The sequence below is a fragment of the Manacus candei genome, unplaced genomic scaffold (assembly GCF_025592945.1).
Source record: "Manacus candei isolate 608988 ecotype Guabito, Panama unplaced genomic scaffold, ASM2559294v1 h1tg000033l, whole genome shotgun sequence".
NCBI lineage: Eukaryota > Metazoa > Chordata > Aves > Passeriformes > Pipridae > Manacus > Manacus candei.
Window position 1 is genome coordinate 8,081,273 of NW_026138081.1, and position 13,217 is coordinate 8,094,489.

At 38.6% G+C, this 13,217-nt stretch overlaps 2 protein-coding genes across 2 annotated transcripts in view; both read left to right on the forward strand.

Moving 5' to 3' along the window:
- The window catches only part of EHD4 (EH domain containing 4), a 30,958-nt gene extending 21,617 nt beyond the window's left edge, over positions 1–9,341 (forward strand). The window contains exons 5-6 of the mRNA XM_051791856.1: positions 2,143–2,307; positions 4,762–9,341. Coding sequence (XP_051647816.1) covers positions 2,143–2,307; positions 4,762–5,298 — 702 coding nt within the window. The 3' untranslated portion in view covers positions 5,299–9,341. The remainder of the gene's footprint in view (positions 1–2,142; positions 2,308–4,761) is intronic.
- A 3,576-nt stretch (positions 9,342–12,917) lies between these two features.
- The window catches only part of SPTBN5 (spectrin beta, non-erythrocytic 5), a 99,189-nt gene continuing 98,889 nt past the window's right edge, over positions 12,918–13,217 (forward strand). Inside the window, exon 1 of the mRNA XM_051791932.1 lies at positions 12,918–13,041. The gene's annotated coding sequence lies outside the window, so the exon portion shown is untranslated. The remainder of the gene's footprint in view (positions 13,042–13,217) is intronic.

Here is a 13,217-nt window from a genome sequence, read left to right on the forward strand (position 1 = left end):
TGAATAATTTTTAGTGTTTCTATGAAACGTAAAGTAAAAATGGATAAACATGAATACAAAATACAATGCTCGTAGGGAAATGCTAATTAGACAGCTGCAGAAGGGGAATAAACTGTTTATCTGCAGGAAAGCAGCAATGTAATCCTTCCAGTGATGTCTTTTTATCTTCGAAACTGAACTCAAAGTACAGACACTCAGAAATCTTGTTTACAGCATTGCATGGATGGCTTTTTTTGCCCTATTTCTGTGCTACCCTGTTCTTAATCTCTTCTAAAACTTGTACAGTGACTAGAAACAAAAGCAAACTCTTAATGTGCTGTCAAATTTGAGCATTAGGCTTTTTGCCTTTTTTTTTTCTTTTTTAAGTCTTGTGACTCACTATTCCATTTTGAAGATGGGAACTGTTCTTATCTACAAGAAACACATGTGCATACTGGCAGACCTTAGGCCTCTTAGCATACACATGGGAAACTGTTAGTGCTTGTGAATTATAAACATACTTTTCTGGTTTTGGTAGAAGCATTATTTTAGACATAAGGTCCATAAAATTACTTACAATTATTTATAAACTTAGAAATGTCCTTATTGAATCCATTCTGTCATTATGGAGAAATAATGATATCTGTCCTCTTAGAAAATTTCACGATTTTATGCTTATTTTGGGTGTGCAAATAGAAACTGCTTATATAATTTTTATTGAAAACCAAAGATTTTTTTCCCCCCGTTTCCTCCTAAATAAATAAGGAAATGAATGGGAGAGAATTGCCATGTGCAGATTGTGTAAGGTTTATATAGAATACTATAATACACATTCTGTCATGGTTTGGTAGGTATTAAGTATTATACTTCCACCACATCTAAGCAGTCACTTGTTTTACTGATGCTTTTTAAGGGTAGTTTGTCTTCCCCGTCTTCAAAACGTCAACTTTTTATTGCTCACCAGTGTGCTGGACATTTTTCTTTTTAACATTTTTCTTCTGTGCATGTGAAAATTCCAAGTAACTTCTTTTTGTGAACAACTGCATCCTTTTTAAATGAAGAAGGACATGAGTTCTGTAAAGGCATCCTGTTGTGGAGGTCATTTGTCTTTAGTGGTCCTGGCCAGGTCAGAGCTTAGGAAAGGAGTTTGATAATATCAAGCTGTGATAGTCGTGCTTTGCTTCTAAAAGAAGACTGCTCTTGTGCCTTCACTCTTATGTACAAAACAAGTATAATTGACCACACAACGAGCTGGATAAGTGAACTCACCTCAGTTAAGGAGTGCAACCACTCTTTCTCTTCTGGACCTGATCACTCACTGTGTGGCCAAGTAGATCCTTTTGGTGGTGAAAAGTTGTGGGAGAATGGGAAGGGAGATGAGATGAATAGTTAACAATAAAGGTAGGAGGGTGCATGGGCAGGACGGATATTTGGATGGCAATGTTGGATTGTCTCGATCGTGGCAGATGGGAAGCTCTAAGAGCTCTGCCAGTATCAATGTGTTTTAAAGACTTGTTATCCTAATTTAATGTATTTCCTTATATGCTGAAAAGGCTCTACTTTTCTCCCTAGGGCTTTGCAAGGCAGCCATCGTGTGCTGTTCCTATAGTATACTGACTGGTCTGTCATCTACATAGGTGGCTGCATGTGTATAGACTGCAGGTACTCACTTTTCTGTGAGTAAATAGGTAGGATTGCAATGCCACTTCAAATAGATAGCCCTGCCATTTAGCATACTTGGATTACTTTTGGAATTATCCCGTTGATTCCCACAACAACTGGGGAGACAAATGAGTTACAAATCTCTACCACTGAGACCGATGGACCAATATAGCTGGAGCTCCATGTATAGTGTCAGGTGTTTGGAGCCTTGCTTTTTCTCTCTCTGTTGTACCACGCTGTACCATGGTTCTTAAAACTGCAACTGTGCATCTGTATTTCTTTTAAATGGGTTTCCTTTCTCTTTGACCCTCCAAGGAATGCTGAAAGCAGCTAAAGCTAGTTCATGTAAACACAAAGTTCCAGAAACAGTATGTGATAATTTCTTCTCCTTGAGCTGATTTAGGGAAACATATTTCTGTTTCTTTTTGTGACCTGAGTGAACAACAGTAATGTGAAGTGTAGGTAAACAGTTGGCTTGATTTTAGCTTTGCTTCTTCTTAGGTTCATGCTTATATCATCAGCTATTTGAAAAAAGAGATGCCCTCTGTATTTGGAAAAGAGAACAAGAAGAAGGAACTGATCAACAAATTGCCAGAGATCTACATCCAGCTGCAAAGGGAATACCATATCTCAGCAGGGGACTTCCCTGAAGTCAAGAAAATGCAGGTAAGATGATAGTATTATTTCAGTGGAATTGTACTCTAACTTTCTAACAGGATTGCCAAGTTGGAAAAAGGTAGGACAGAGTGTCTCAGCATTATAGCTCAGGGTCTTCAGCAATAGAGCAGTTGAAGTGAGTCATGTGTATGTTACAGGATTAGAGTGACTTGGAAGCAGTGCAGAATCCAAAAAAAAAGATCAATAACTTGCTTAGTGTGCATTCACTGATAAAGGACTACAGAAATTGTCATAAGGAATCTGACCTTCTGTCCTTTTAGTCAGCATTTAGTCCCTTATGGCAGATAGTACTAAAGGTCTTGTGCAAATAAAATGGCAGTGAACACTTGCAGGTTAAGCTCGTTCTTGTTTTGCATCCTAAATGTGGTTATGTATATAATTTTTGTAATCCTAGCACATATGTATCCTTAGTCACAAGTTCATTTTCCCCTACTCTGTTCCTGCTCTTACTGGTACTGTTTACCAGTAAATAATAAAGGCAGTGTGTTACCAGAAAAGTCCAACTTAAAATGTGTCACTTTTGAAAATGGTCTTTCACTTGTTTCCTGTCCTGTTAAGCTTGTATTCTACAAAGGAGGGAAATAGAAGTTCTTGGTTTATACTTGCTGTTAATTTTAAATACCTTTTATCTCTTCCTCTTTTGAGCTTTCTACAGGCTTATAACCAGCTTTCTGTCACTTTCTTGCCTTTTTCTGTCCTCTTATTTGAGATGAGCTGTTTAGAGAGTATCCTAGGGAAGAACGGCTAATGTGTTAACAATGCTTTCCAGTTTATTCCTCAAGTCTCAGTTTGCAATTTTTGGATCTCAGATCATAGACTTCTTAAATGGCTTTTGAATTGGAAGATAATTCAACTTGGAAGCAGAAGAACAAGGCATCAGGAGCCTGCAGTTTGGTCTGACCATGGAGTAGTCATGAGTGTGTTGAATGTTTTCCAGAGTGATGTTGCGTATCATTCTGATAGTATATGTGGTACACTTCATAGCTAATCATCAAGAATGATGATTGATTACCTTGTCTATAGCAATGCCCAAGTTTCTTTCATGAACTAAACTATTTAACTTGGGAATCAACTGTTGCCATGAAATACTAAATTATAGATGATGCACAAGATGTATTTTAGCTAGGTTTTCACAGGCAGGGTTGTTGCAAGGGTTTCTTGAATTAGACTTCAAAAGGGGATTCTCTGGGAAAAGTTGACTGTCTTCCCTTGCTGCTTTTCTTTGTGATACAAAATGGGAGAATGAGAAGTTAGTACATTGAGACAAAATTTGAATGAAACTCTTTCAAACTTAGAATTTGTATTGCTTAAGCCTCAGCAGCAGATGGCAGCAAATATATGCAGGAGAGATCAGTCACTTCTGCAATAACAAGCAAAATTGTGAGAAAACAAAATTGTGCCAAAACAAACAAGAAGTTTGACCTTTGCTTCCTAAGATTTATTGCACAACATAAATTTATACTGATCAGTATAAATCAGGCGACTGTGTATGTCACCTGAACAGAGTGATAGTTGTTGGTTGACTGTTTTCAACCTGTGCTTCAGGTTTGTTGGGTTCATGTCATTATCATTTTGATATGTGTGGGAGCAGCTCCCTGAGATGATAGATGTGATTCGTTAAAGCAGTGTAACACCATTTTAAGGAAGGGTGTGGGCTGGTGGTGGTGTTTGGGTCTTTTCTAGCAGTTTCCACTGTAACTTTCTCTTCCTGGCAAGCATTTTCAATGTAGAAATAGTTTAATAATTGCCTAAAACATTTTTAATTTCCCAACACTCCAGTGTAAAACATGCTTGGGCTTATGTTAGAATAGTACATATCACCTAGTTAAACATCTCACTGCACTTAGTAGTTTATGTAAAAGATGAAACTCCACAAACTCTGCAGGGACCGTATGACTTCATGAGTTCGGGCAGCGCTACTATAACAACAGTGCTGCTATTAGCCCAACTCAGTTTTTCCATATTGGTAAAGGACACTTCTTCCTGACCTAACTACAAACAAGAAGTTTAATCATAAAATCAGATCAATCCTGCAAACTTTTGCTTTTATTTTTAACTTTAAACACTTGCATAAATGCTAACAGGATTGAGGATTTACTTGCATGTTTTCTTTGATGTTTGGAATAAAATCACCAAGTGGAAAGTTTCTGGGTAATATTCATCAGCTGCTGTGGTTTTATGCATTGTCATTTTGAAAATTGTATTGTAAATGTAATTTAATAGACAAACTCACACACTGTTGCAAAATTGTCTTAGTGTGTTCGATTAGTCTATTGGATGTATGGTACACATGGGTCAGTTTTGTTTCTCCTTCAAGAGAAGTTTCAGTTATGGAAACACTTCAAAAGATTAAAGAATGGGCTTCAAATTAAAATAATCTGTTAACTTTTCAATGTATTGGAAATGTTTCTAACTGCTGTCACTGAAATCTGTCATTCATAGGAGCTGTTGGAGAACTGTGACTTCACTAAATTTCATTCTTTGAAACCAAAGCTAATTGAAGCTGTAGATAACATGCTGGCCAACAAAATTGCCTCCCTGATGAACCTAATCAGACAGGAGGAGAGCAATATGCCCACAGAGATGGTACATGGTGGAGCATTTGATGGCACCATGGCAGGACCTTTTGGCCACGGATATGGAGAAGGTGCTAAGGAAGGAGCTGATGAAGACGAATGGGTTGTTGCCAAAGATAAACCTGCTTACGATGAGATTTTCTACACTCTGTCACCAATCAATGGCAAAATATCTGGGATTAGTGCGAAGAAGGAGATGGTGACTTCCAAACTACCCAATAGTGTCTTGGGGAAGATCTGGAAACTTGCAGACTGCGATGGCGATGGGATGTTGGATGATGAAGAGTTTGCATTAGCAAAACATCTCATCAAGATTAAACTGGATGGGTATGAATTGCCTGGCACGCTACCTTCCCACCTGGTGCCACCATCTCACAGGAAACCTTTCCAGACAGCAGAATGAACAACACAAGGAGAAGAATGTGGGTTTTGAAAATATCTCAACAAATGTGTGAAAACCACAAAAATTTGAAATTAGACTTAGATCTTTAAATCTCACAACACATTTCATGCAAGCTACTGAAATTAGAAGCATGGTAGCAAGGAAACATTTGTGTAGCTGTCCCTGCTGATCTTCACTCAGACATGCTTATCACAAGTGCCTTATATAGCTCTATCATATGGTGAAAATGTTTTTGTAGTCTTGTGTCCATGTCTTGCTGCTTTTATAATCATAAAACAGAAAAGACCATGTATAAAAATTGCTGACCTTCACCAGTCCTAAATACTTATCAACCATAAGTTTCTCCAAACTATTCTAAATAGTGCAAGGAAGCTCAAAATGTTAAATTCACCTGCCTATGCAAGGAACATTTATATTCTAAAAATGTACTTTAGACATCAATTGAGTGTCAGCATCTCTACAATCTAAGGAAAGGCTGATATAAAAGGAAATCTTATATTTTTTCTTTTTATTGTATTATAGGGGCTAGAGAAAGAAGAGTGATGGGGAGAGTCTCTTTTAAGTGCTCAGAATATGAGCGGACTTGTTTTAAAACTTTACTGACTCTAGCTAGAACTGCAGTGTACTAAAATTATTCTTTCAATCTGTCAGTGTGTCTTTTTGTCTGAAGAACAGCTTCTTCAGTTTTACACAGCACTATATATTCAGTATTATCAGTATAAGAACTGAATCTTATTTTTTCCTGGGACTGAGAATTTTCTTTGAGGTTTCAGTTTAGCTGCTCTGCAGACAATAAATTCCTGAATGGTTCAAAGTGAAAGTAGGATGTTTTTGTATAAGCTAAAAAAAAAAATCATGTTTGCATTGAAATCAAGTCTCACTTTTGGATTGCTTAAGGTCAGCCCCTTCAAAGCACATCAAATTATCTTGGGAAATTTTCAGAGGTATTTAATTTCTATTTACAGGTAATTATACAGTTATGTCTGTATTTTTCAATATATGATATATTTAAGAAAGTTTTTAACAATTTCTTCTGCCAATATGTAGCTGACAACCACAAAAAAGAGATTTCATTCCTGTGCTGGCAAATTTGAAGGATGGGGAGGCTAACAGGAATCATTACATTGACTGTAATAAATGATAGACTAATCCCTCCAGATATTATTTGTTTATTCAAAACAATCCATGAAAGGAATAGATGCTTAATAAACATTAATTTTCTAACAACATAGTCAAAGTTGAACATATCATCTGCTTAAAACTGATTTTTATCAGTACTTCAAAAGAATGCAGATTTTTGGCCCTGTGAACTTGAGTCTTTCAGGGAGGGCCAGTTCTTTTCAAAAATCAAACTTGGCAGTCAGTTCTGCTCCAGGAGAAGGAATTGACTTGTATTCCATTTGTAGTATGAAATACCCTATACATCAAAGGTACTGTACTTTTCATTGAGTCTCAGTAGTAAGTGGCAGCAATAGTGCCTTCTGAGACAGAGCAATGCAAAAAGCATACTTGCAGTAGGGGTGGGGAGGGAAGTCGTTTGAATGTTGTCTCCCAGTTAAGGTTTTAGTCACACTTCTGTGTTCAGATTTGTAGGTGATCTAAGAGAAGCCTCAGCTTCTTTTTTCAAGTCATATATTTGTAGGTTGTCAGTCAGGTTTATTGTAACTTCAGATATTTCTGGACCTCTTATCCTTCTGCATCTGTTCTGTTCTGATGTAAAATGAATTTTACCAGGGCTCTACTATGGGAAAACAATGAAGCTATTTTAAGGAATGGCAGAAGAACACCTTTACCTTGCCAGGCTTCTGGGCCTATATTAAGGATGTCCTGGCATAGTTCTTGAGGACTTGATTTTTTTTTTTGTGTTCTTTTGTGGTTTTCCTATCATTCAAGCATACCAGCTTTATTTCTCTTAGATCTAAATTAGGAGCCAAATTAACCTTAGTGCCTCTCTGTGCACTTTAGCAGAGCTGTAAAACATGACCCTGAGTCTGCCTGTCTGACTGTACATCTTCAGAGTAACTGTTTTCTATGTAATTTATTTTTGACTGAACAAAAAGTAGTCTATAGATATTGCAGGTGTTAAGAAAAAAAAGAGTGGAAGCAGTAATGTTTGTATGTTTGTGGGTAGTGTCTGCAGTTGGTAACAAGTGTATACACTGTTTACCAGCTTAGTACTGTTGACTAGCTTAATAAGGAGACCACCAGGAGAAAGAATGCAGGCTTGTGAATGTGACTACTGTAGTGTAGGCAAAGCTGAGAGGATCTGGGAAGTTGCTGATCTTGTTGACTGCCTTACCTTGGTTTGCAGCAGCACGGGGTTACAGGGATGAACCCATGTTTGAGCTCCCACCATGTGTAGCTTCCAGGGGTGATGCTCCAAACACATTGGAGCTATGTGATGCTATGCCGGTAGAAATACCCTCCTTCAGTGAGAAGAGCAGAATAGTTTCAGTGGTTTTATTTTTCTAGTTTTATTGGTAGTAAAATAGAGAACACAGACTTTTCCTCAGTCTCCGTGACAGTATGCTAACTTGGTCTTGAGGCAGACAAATTGAAATACATCATTTGGTAAGTTAAAATATTTTGCCTAGATGAGGTTGTAATATTTTGCTTTGTTTTCCTGTAGAATTTGGAAGGGGAAAGTATGAAGAATGTATAGGAGTAGAGGTGGATTTTCTCTGGCTGTCTGGAGGAATAGAAGTGTTTCACAGTCGTCATGCAGAGCTATGTGAATGTATTTCTAGGTATATGGTGTAGTGAACTAGCATTGTACTTAGTTGATAGGAATAAAGTACATTTCATGTGAACTTTAAACAGCACTTTCTTGTACAACTAAACTCATATAATAGGTTGCTGTTGCTCAGGGGAAGGGATCTCTTTTCTCACTACCTCCTTGCAAATCTATGGGCCTACCCCATTTGCCTTGCTGGCTGTCTGGCTTTTTGGATTCTCCAAACCCATTCAGCTAAACCAACCACACACAGCTGTTTGGATAACGTTCTGTGGAGTTAGTGAATCTGTGTTAGAAGCACGAGAAGTGAGCAGAATTGCCTTCTCTCGTGACATTATGCTCTAAGTAGTTAGTGGTAACAGAAGTACAAGGTAATCTGTGGTGTTTAGTTTGTTACTAATATTTGCTGAAGAGAGATGAGGATGTTGGATTTGTTGGCCATTTTATACTTAGGATTTTAGTTTTCTGCAAGATCATTCAAAACTGTCAGTAGTTTGTTCTGTGAAATCACTGCCCACTGATGTAGTCTACTGCCATAAGCCAAAGTAGAAACTGCTGCTTTTACCTCTTCTTCCAACTATTCCACAACACAGTTATAATTTTCAGTGTTCAATAGTTTCAACAGTTCTGTTCCCAGGAAAACTAGGAGTTTTTTGTTGTAGATTGAAACAGAAAATGTGAGACTACTGCTCATAATGACAGTATAGGACACCAAGAGACTTTTAAAGCTGTGACAACTTGAAATCGGTGAGTTTACAAAGATTTCTAAGTCAGGGTGAGGTCCCAGTTGTTAGTTGGGGATGGTGTGGATTTGTGTGGAACCTGATCTCAAAGCAGCAGGATTTTGATCCCTGGCTTTCAGCATTGTTCACCACCAGCACTTGAAATTCACCCTCTTCTTTTTGTCACTTCCCTCCCTTCACAATGTGCACTCATTTTGGTGGCTCTTTAAATTGTTGGACCTCAAGCAGAGTTTGAAGTGTATGGTTTGATGGGTATGTGTAACTTAGCACTGAGAGAATGAACATGAACTTCATTTTCTATTTCACATTCTCACCTTTTCTAATATTGTTGTTAAATACTGCTTTCACTTCAAAGGCACTGTAATTTTTGAGGAAAGGCTTGGTCTGTGCAGTGTGCTTTGGTTTGTCCAGCTAGGCAAACAAAGTTGTAAGTTCATTATTATTGCACTTTTATTACACAATAAATTCTTTTGCAGATACTGTAATATATTTTAATATGCTTTGTAATCATTTTTAGAAAGTGGTGATAAAAATTGCTGCTTTAATAAACTAATATTGAACTACTGGATATTTTCTTTTGTATGCTTCTTTCTGGAAATAATCTTTTGGTCACTTGAATTTTGTAATCCTGCTACTTAAGGCTTGTAGGCATAGTAGCTATTTGTGCCAAAAAATCCAAGGACATCTTCCACATCATGCTACCTGCTACTTAAGAATAACCGGTTATATCAGTAGAACATTCACTGTTATGTTGTGATTAAATTAATTCTTCCCACCCCTCTCCTTCTCCCATGTCCATATAGTTTACTTGAGTCATCTCCAAGGATAAACCTGTGCCATCAGGATACTACAGTTTAACTATTGCTCCTACTGCTGTCAAATTTCAGTTGCTGCAGAGTTCATATGTAGCACTGTTGGCAAACTAGGCTGTTAGGCTCTTGATAGTCATACCATATGTCACATGAAAGCAAGTGTTTCACATGCAAACAACACGTTGTGGGTTCCTGGAAGGCTACATAGCTATTGAATCACAATGACTTGTTTGAACTACTCCTTATGAAAGTCAGAAATAATCTGAAGATGATGAGGTTTTAATGGGTTTTGGAGATGGAGGGTTGTTATTTTAACAGTGTTGTTTTACATACTCCATATACAAGATATTTCAGACTTTGAAAAATTTATAGGACACTTCATAGCTGTTCTCTAATCCACAGGCTTATGTTCAGACAACAGGAAAAGAAGACAAATGTTCACACTACCAGTGTGTAAGTTCTGTGGTAATTGTTGCTTCCAATATTTGGCACCCTTAAACTGTGAAACACTTCTGTTGTAACTTCAGTGGGGGTACTAAGCTTGAAAAATAAGAGTACTACTGTGCCACTTAGTTTCTCCAGACTTTATTTGCTTCCATGTGTGGTGTATTTGTAAGAGCTTTGGAGCAGACACTGCTCTGGGGTTCTCTGATCCAAGGCTCTGCCATATGGCACAGGACATTTTGAAAGCTGGGCCCTTGGGCTCACCTGCCTTGCCTTGACAGATGAACAAATGCATCTGCTGAAGGTGCCTTCCTTCACTCAGGACTCATGGCAATAAGCTGGAAATAAATACCCAAACCCAGCAAACACCTGTTGTGATCAAAACACAGTCAGGAGGAAGAGGTTGTTTTTCACAAATAATGTTCAGAAGTCTTGTATCTATCTGTGCAACTTTTCTGACCTCTGAGGAAAAAATATGGATGGAAACGATGGTACTGAGGGAGATTCCTCTCCCTTTTTCTGCTGGACTTCATGCTATCACAGATTTGTATGTGGTGATAGGCTGTGGACTCAGTTACTTGCTGGTCCAATAAAACTCACTAATGCCGGGTCTAACTTGTTCTCCCACCTATTCTCTCTCGGCTGGAGCTTGTCCATGTTCTTTCCAAGGTGTTGCTACCTCAGCAACCCATATTCCACTTCAGTCTGGGGCTCTGACAATTTCATTGTAGTGAAAGTAGCTCATGAATGCTACATATCTCTCACCAGATGCTGTATTTCAGATATACCATAAGATTTCTATGATTACCATTTCTTAAATGTTTTAAACAAGGAACTGCTGAAACATGCAGTTTCAGCAGTTCCTTGTTTCACTAAGCTCATGCTTGGTGATTTCCTTTTCAGATAATTTTGTGGTTTTTTCTCAAAATGCATTAATTTTGTGTCTAGTCTGAAAGTAAGAAATTAACAGTGTAACTATAACCAATAAGTTCAGGACTTGACAATTTTAGCTTACAGTGGAGAATAATTGCAAGTTTTCTTCATTTTGCATTACCCTGTCTTATCACTCGTCTGCTAAAATTTGCACCTTTTACGTTGACTGTTTATACAACACTTTTGCCAACTACCTTCAGTCATTCCACGTGACTGGGACACCTTCACAATGAAACTGGGATGACAGGGCTGGGGGAGAGCTGTGATTGCAATCAGTAGTCTGCTGCTCAGGGCAGTGGGGGACCAAAACCTGAGAGCACACCATGGTGTGCAGTGTCTCTATGGGTAAGGTGCAGTGCTCTGGCACTAAGGGTACTGGGAGCCAATCCATATGCAAATCTCACAGTTTTGTTTCTTCAACAAATAGAGCTAATTGATTTATGACTACAGTATACAAACAATCCCCTAAAATACAGTTGTGAAGGAGAATTTTCACCCTTATGCAGTGGTCTTCCTTAGTAGCAATGAAAAAGAAATGGAAACATCTGAATCATATGATAAAAATACAGTGGTTAGATCTGGCATTGCCAAAAGCGATTTCTAAGGCCCATTTTCAGTTTGATGTTCAAAATATTAAGGTTATTCTGTCACTTGAAACCTTTTATCTATGTTTGTATGAAATAGAAAGAGACTGAAAGTCCTTTGTCCCATGTGTTGATTGGACAAAGCCTTTGAAGCTCTTATGTTAACTATTTCAGGTTCAGAAGCAGAAGGGAAATTTCAAGATAATATAAACAGCTCCAAGGAGAAAATGTCTTTAACTCATGACTAAACAAGCAAATGTATATTTTCTGTTTCAAAAAGATGACTGAACTTCTTCATGGCAGGAAAAATAAATCCATCTGATTTTGCTTTAAGCTGTCCTCTTTTTCAAATGCAACAAGGGGCTCCAGTTCGTTTGGATGATGTAATTAGACCGTTCTGCTTGAATTCTGCTCCCTGTTGATGTCATGTCGCTGCTAGCCAACTATTCAAAGAGAAAAGCAACTTCTAGTTTAGACTAGAGCATGGGGAGGCTGAGATTTATAACAACCCAGCATCCCGGGATGCTGGTTTAAATCCTCCCAAACAGAGTTCAGCTTTATGAGAAGCTGGGGCTCCATCCACCATGGACCCCCCCGCCTCTGGGTGGGTGGCACCCCAGGGCAACTGGTGACAGCAGTGCTGGCAAGGCAGGTATGTAGTGGGCAGGGGAAGGGGGTACCTGGGGGTGGTGAGATCAAGTCCTTCGAGGGGAAAAAAGCTGAGAGAAGTATTTGGCTATTTTGGGACAAAGTTCAGCTGAGAGGCCTGTGAAAGCAGGGAATTTGTGCATACTGAGCTGGAGGTTGCCATGCCTCTCCTAAACTGCTTTTGACTAACTCCCTAATTTTTCTTTAGCCTTAGTATCCCAAATGAGTGAACAGCTTCTTGCAATAATTATTGTCTGCTCCTCTCTGGTGTTCTCAGTATCCAAGATACAGTTCCACTATGCCACGATGAGGTTGAAGATTAGGAGTAATTCAAGATGTGGTTATGAAATATTCTGGGATTATAGTTCTTCTCCCCTGTGTCCACCCTGCCTTGACAAGACTCAACATCAGCTGTTTGAAGATTTGAGGAGGGTGGCGGCAGGGGGAGCTACCTGTGGGACCCAGGGTGCTGGCCCCAGGCAGCAGGCTATTTTCTGTACTTACTTGGCACACTGTGGGCTACAAGATTGTGGTTTTATTTATCACTGTCACATAAGTGTCCACCATTTAACTTTGAACTTTAGATGGATATTCAGAAGGTAGTGAAATTTTATACCATATCTCTGATTGTCTTTTGTCATAAAAAGCATACAGTGATTTGCACATTTAATCATATAGGTAATAATTAACTTGCAATAGGGAGAAATGCCTGCATCCAGGGCAATTCACCTACTGGTCCTCTGCCTTCTATATGAAAGGAGCGAGGACGTTTTCCCAACACACGCAACCTAGCCAACCTGTGCCGGATTTAAACTGACAGCCTACAATCCTACCTTTATAAGAATGTAAGTAACTAAAAGTTAATAGTGGATTCTGTCTACCTGGACATCAGCAAGGCTTTCTGCATTGTCACTCATGAAATCCTCATAGGCAACCTGAAGAAGTGTGGGTTGGATGACTGGATAGTGGGATGCATTGAAAACTGGCAGAGTGGCAGATTCCAGATGGTTGTGATTAGTGG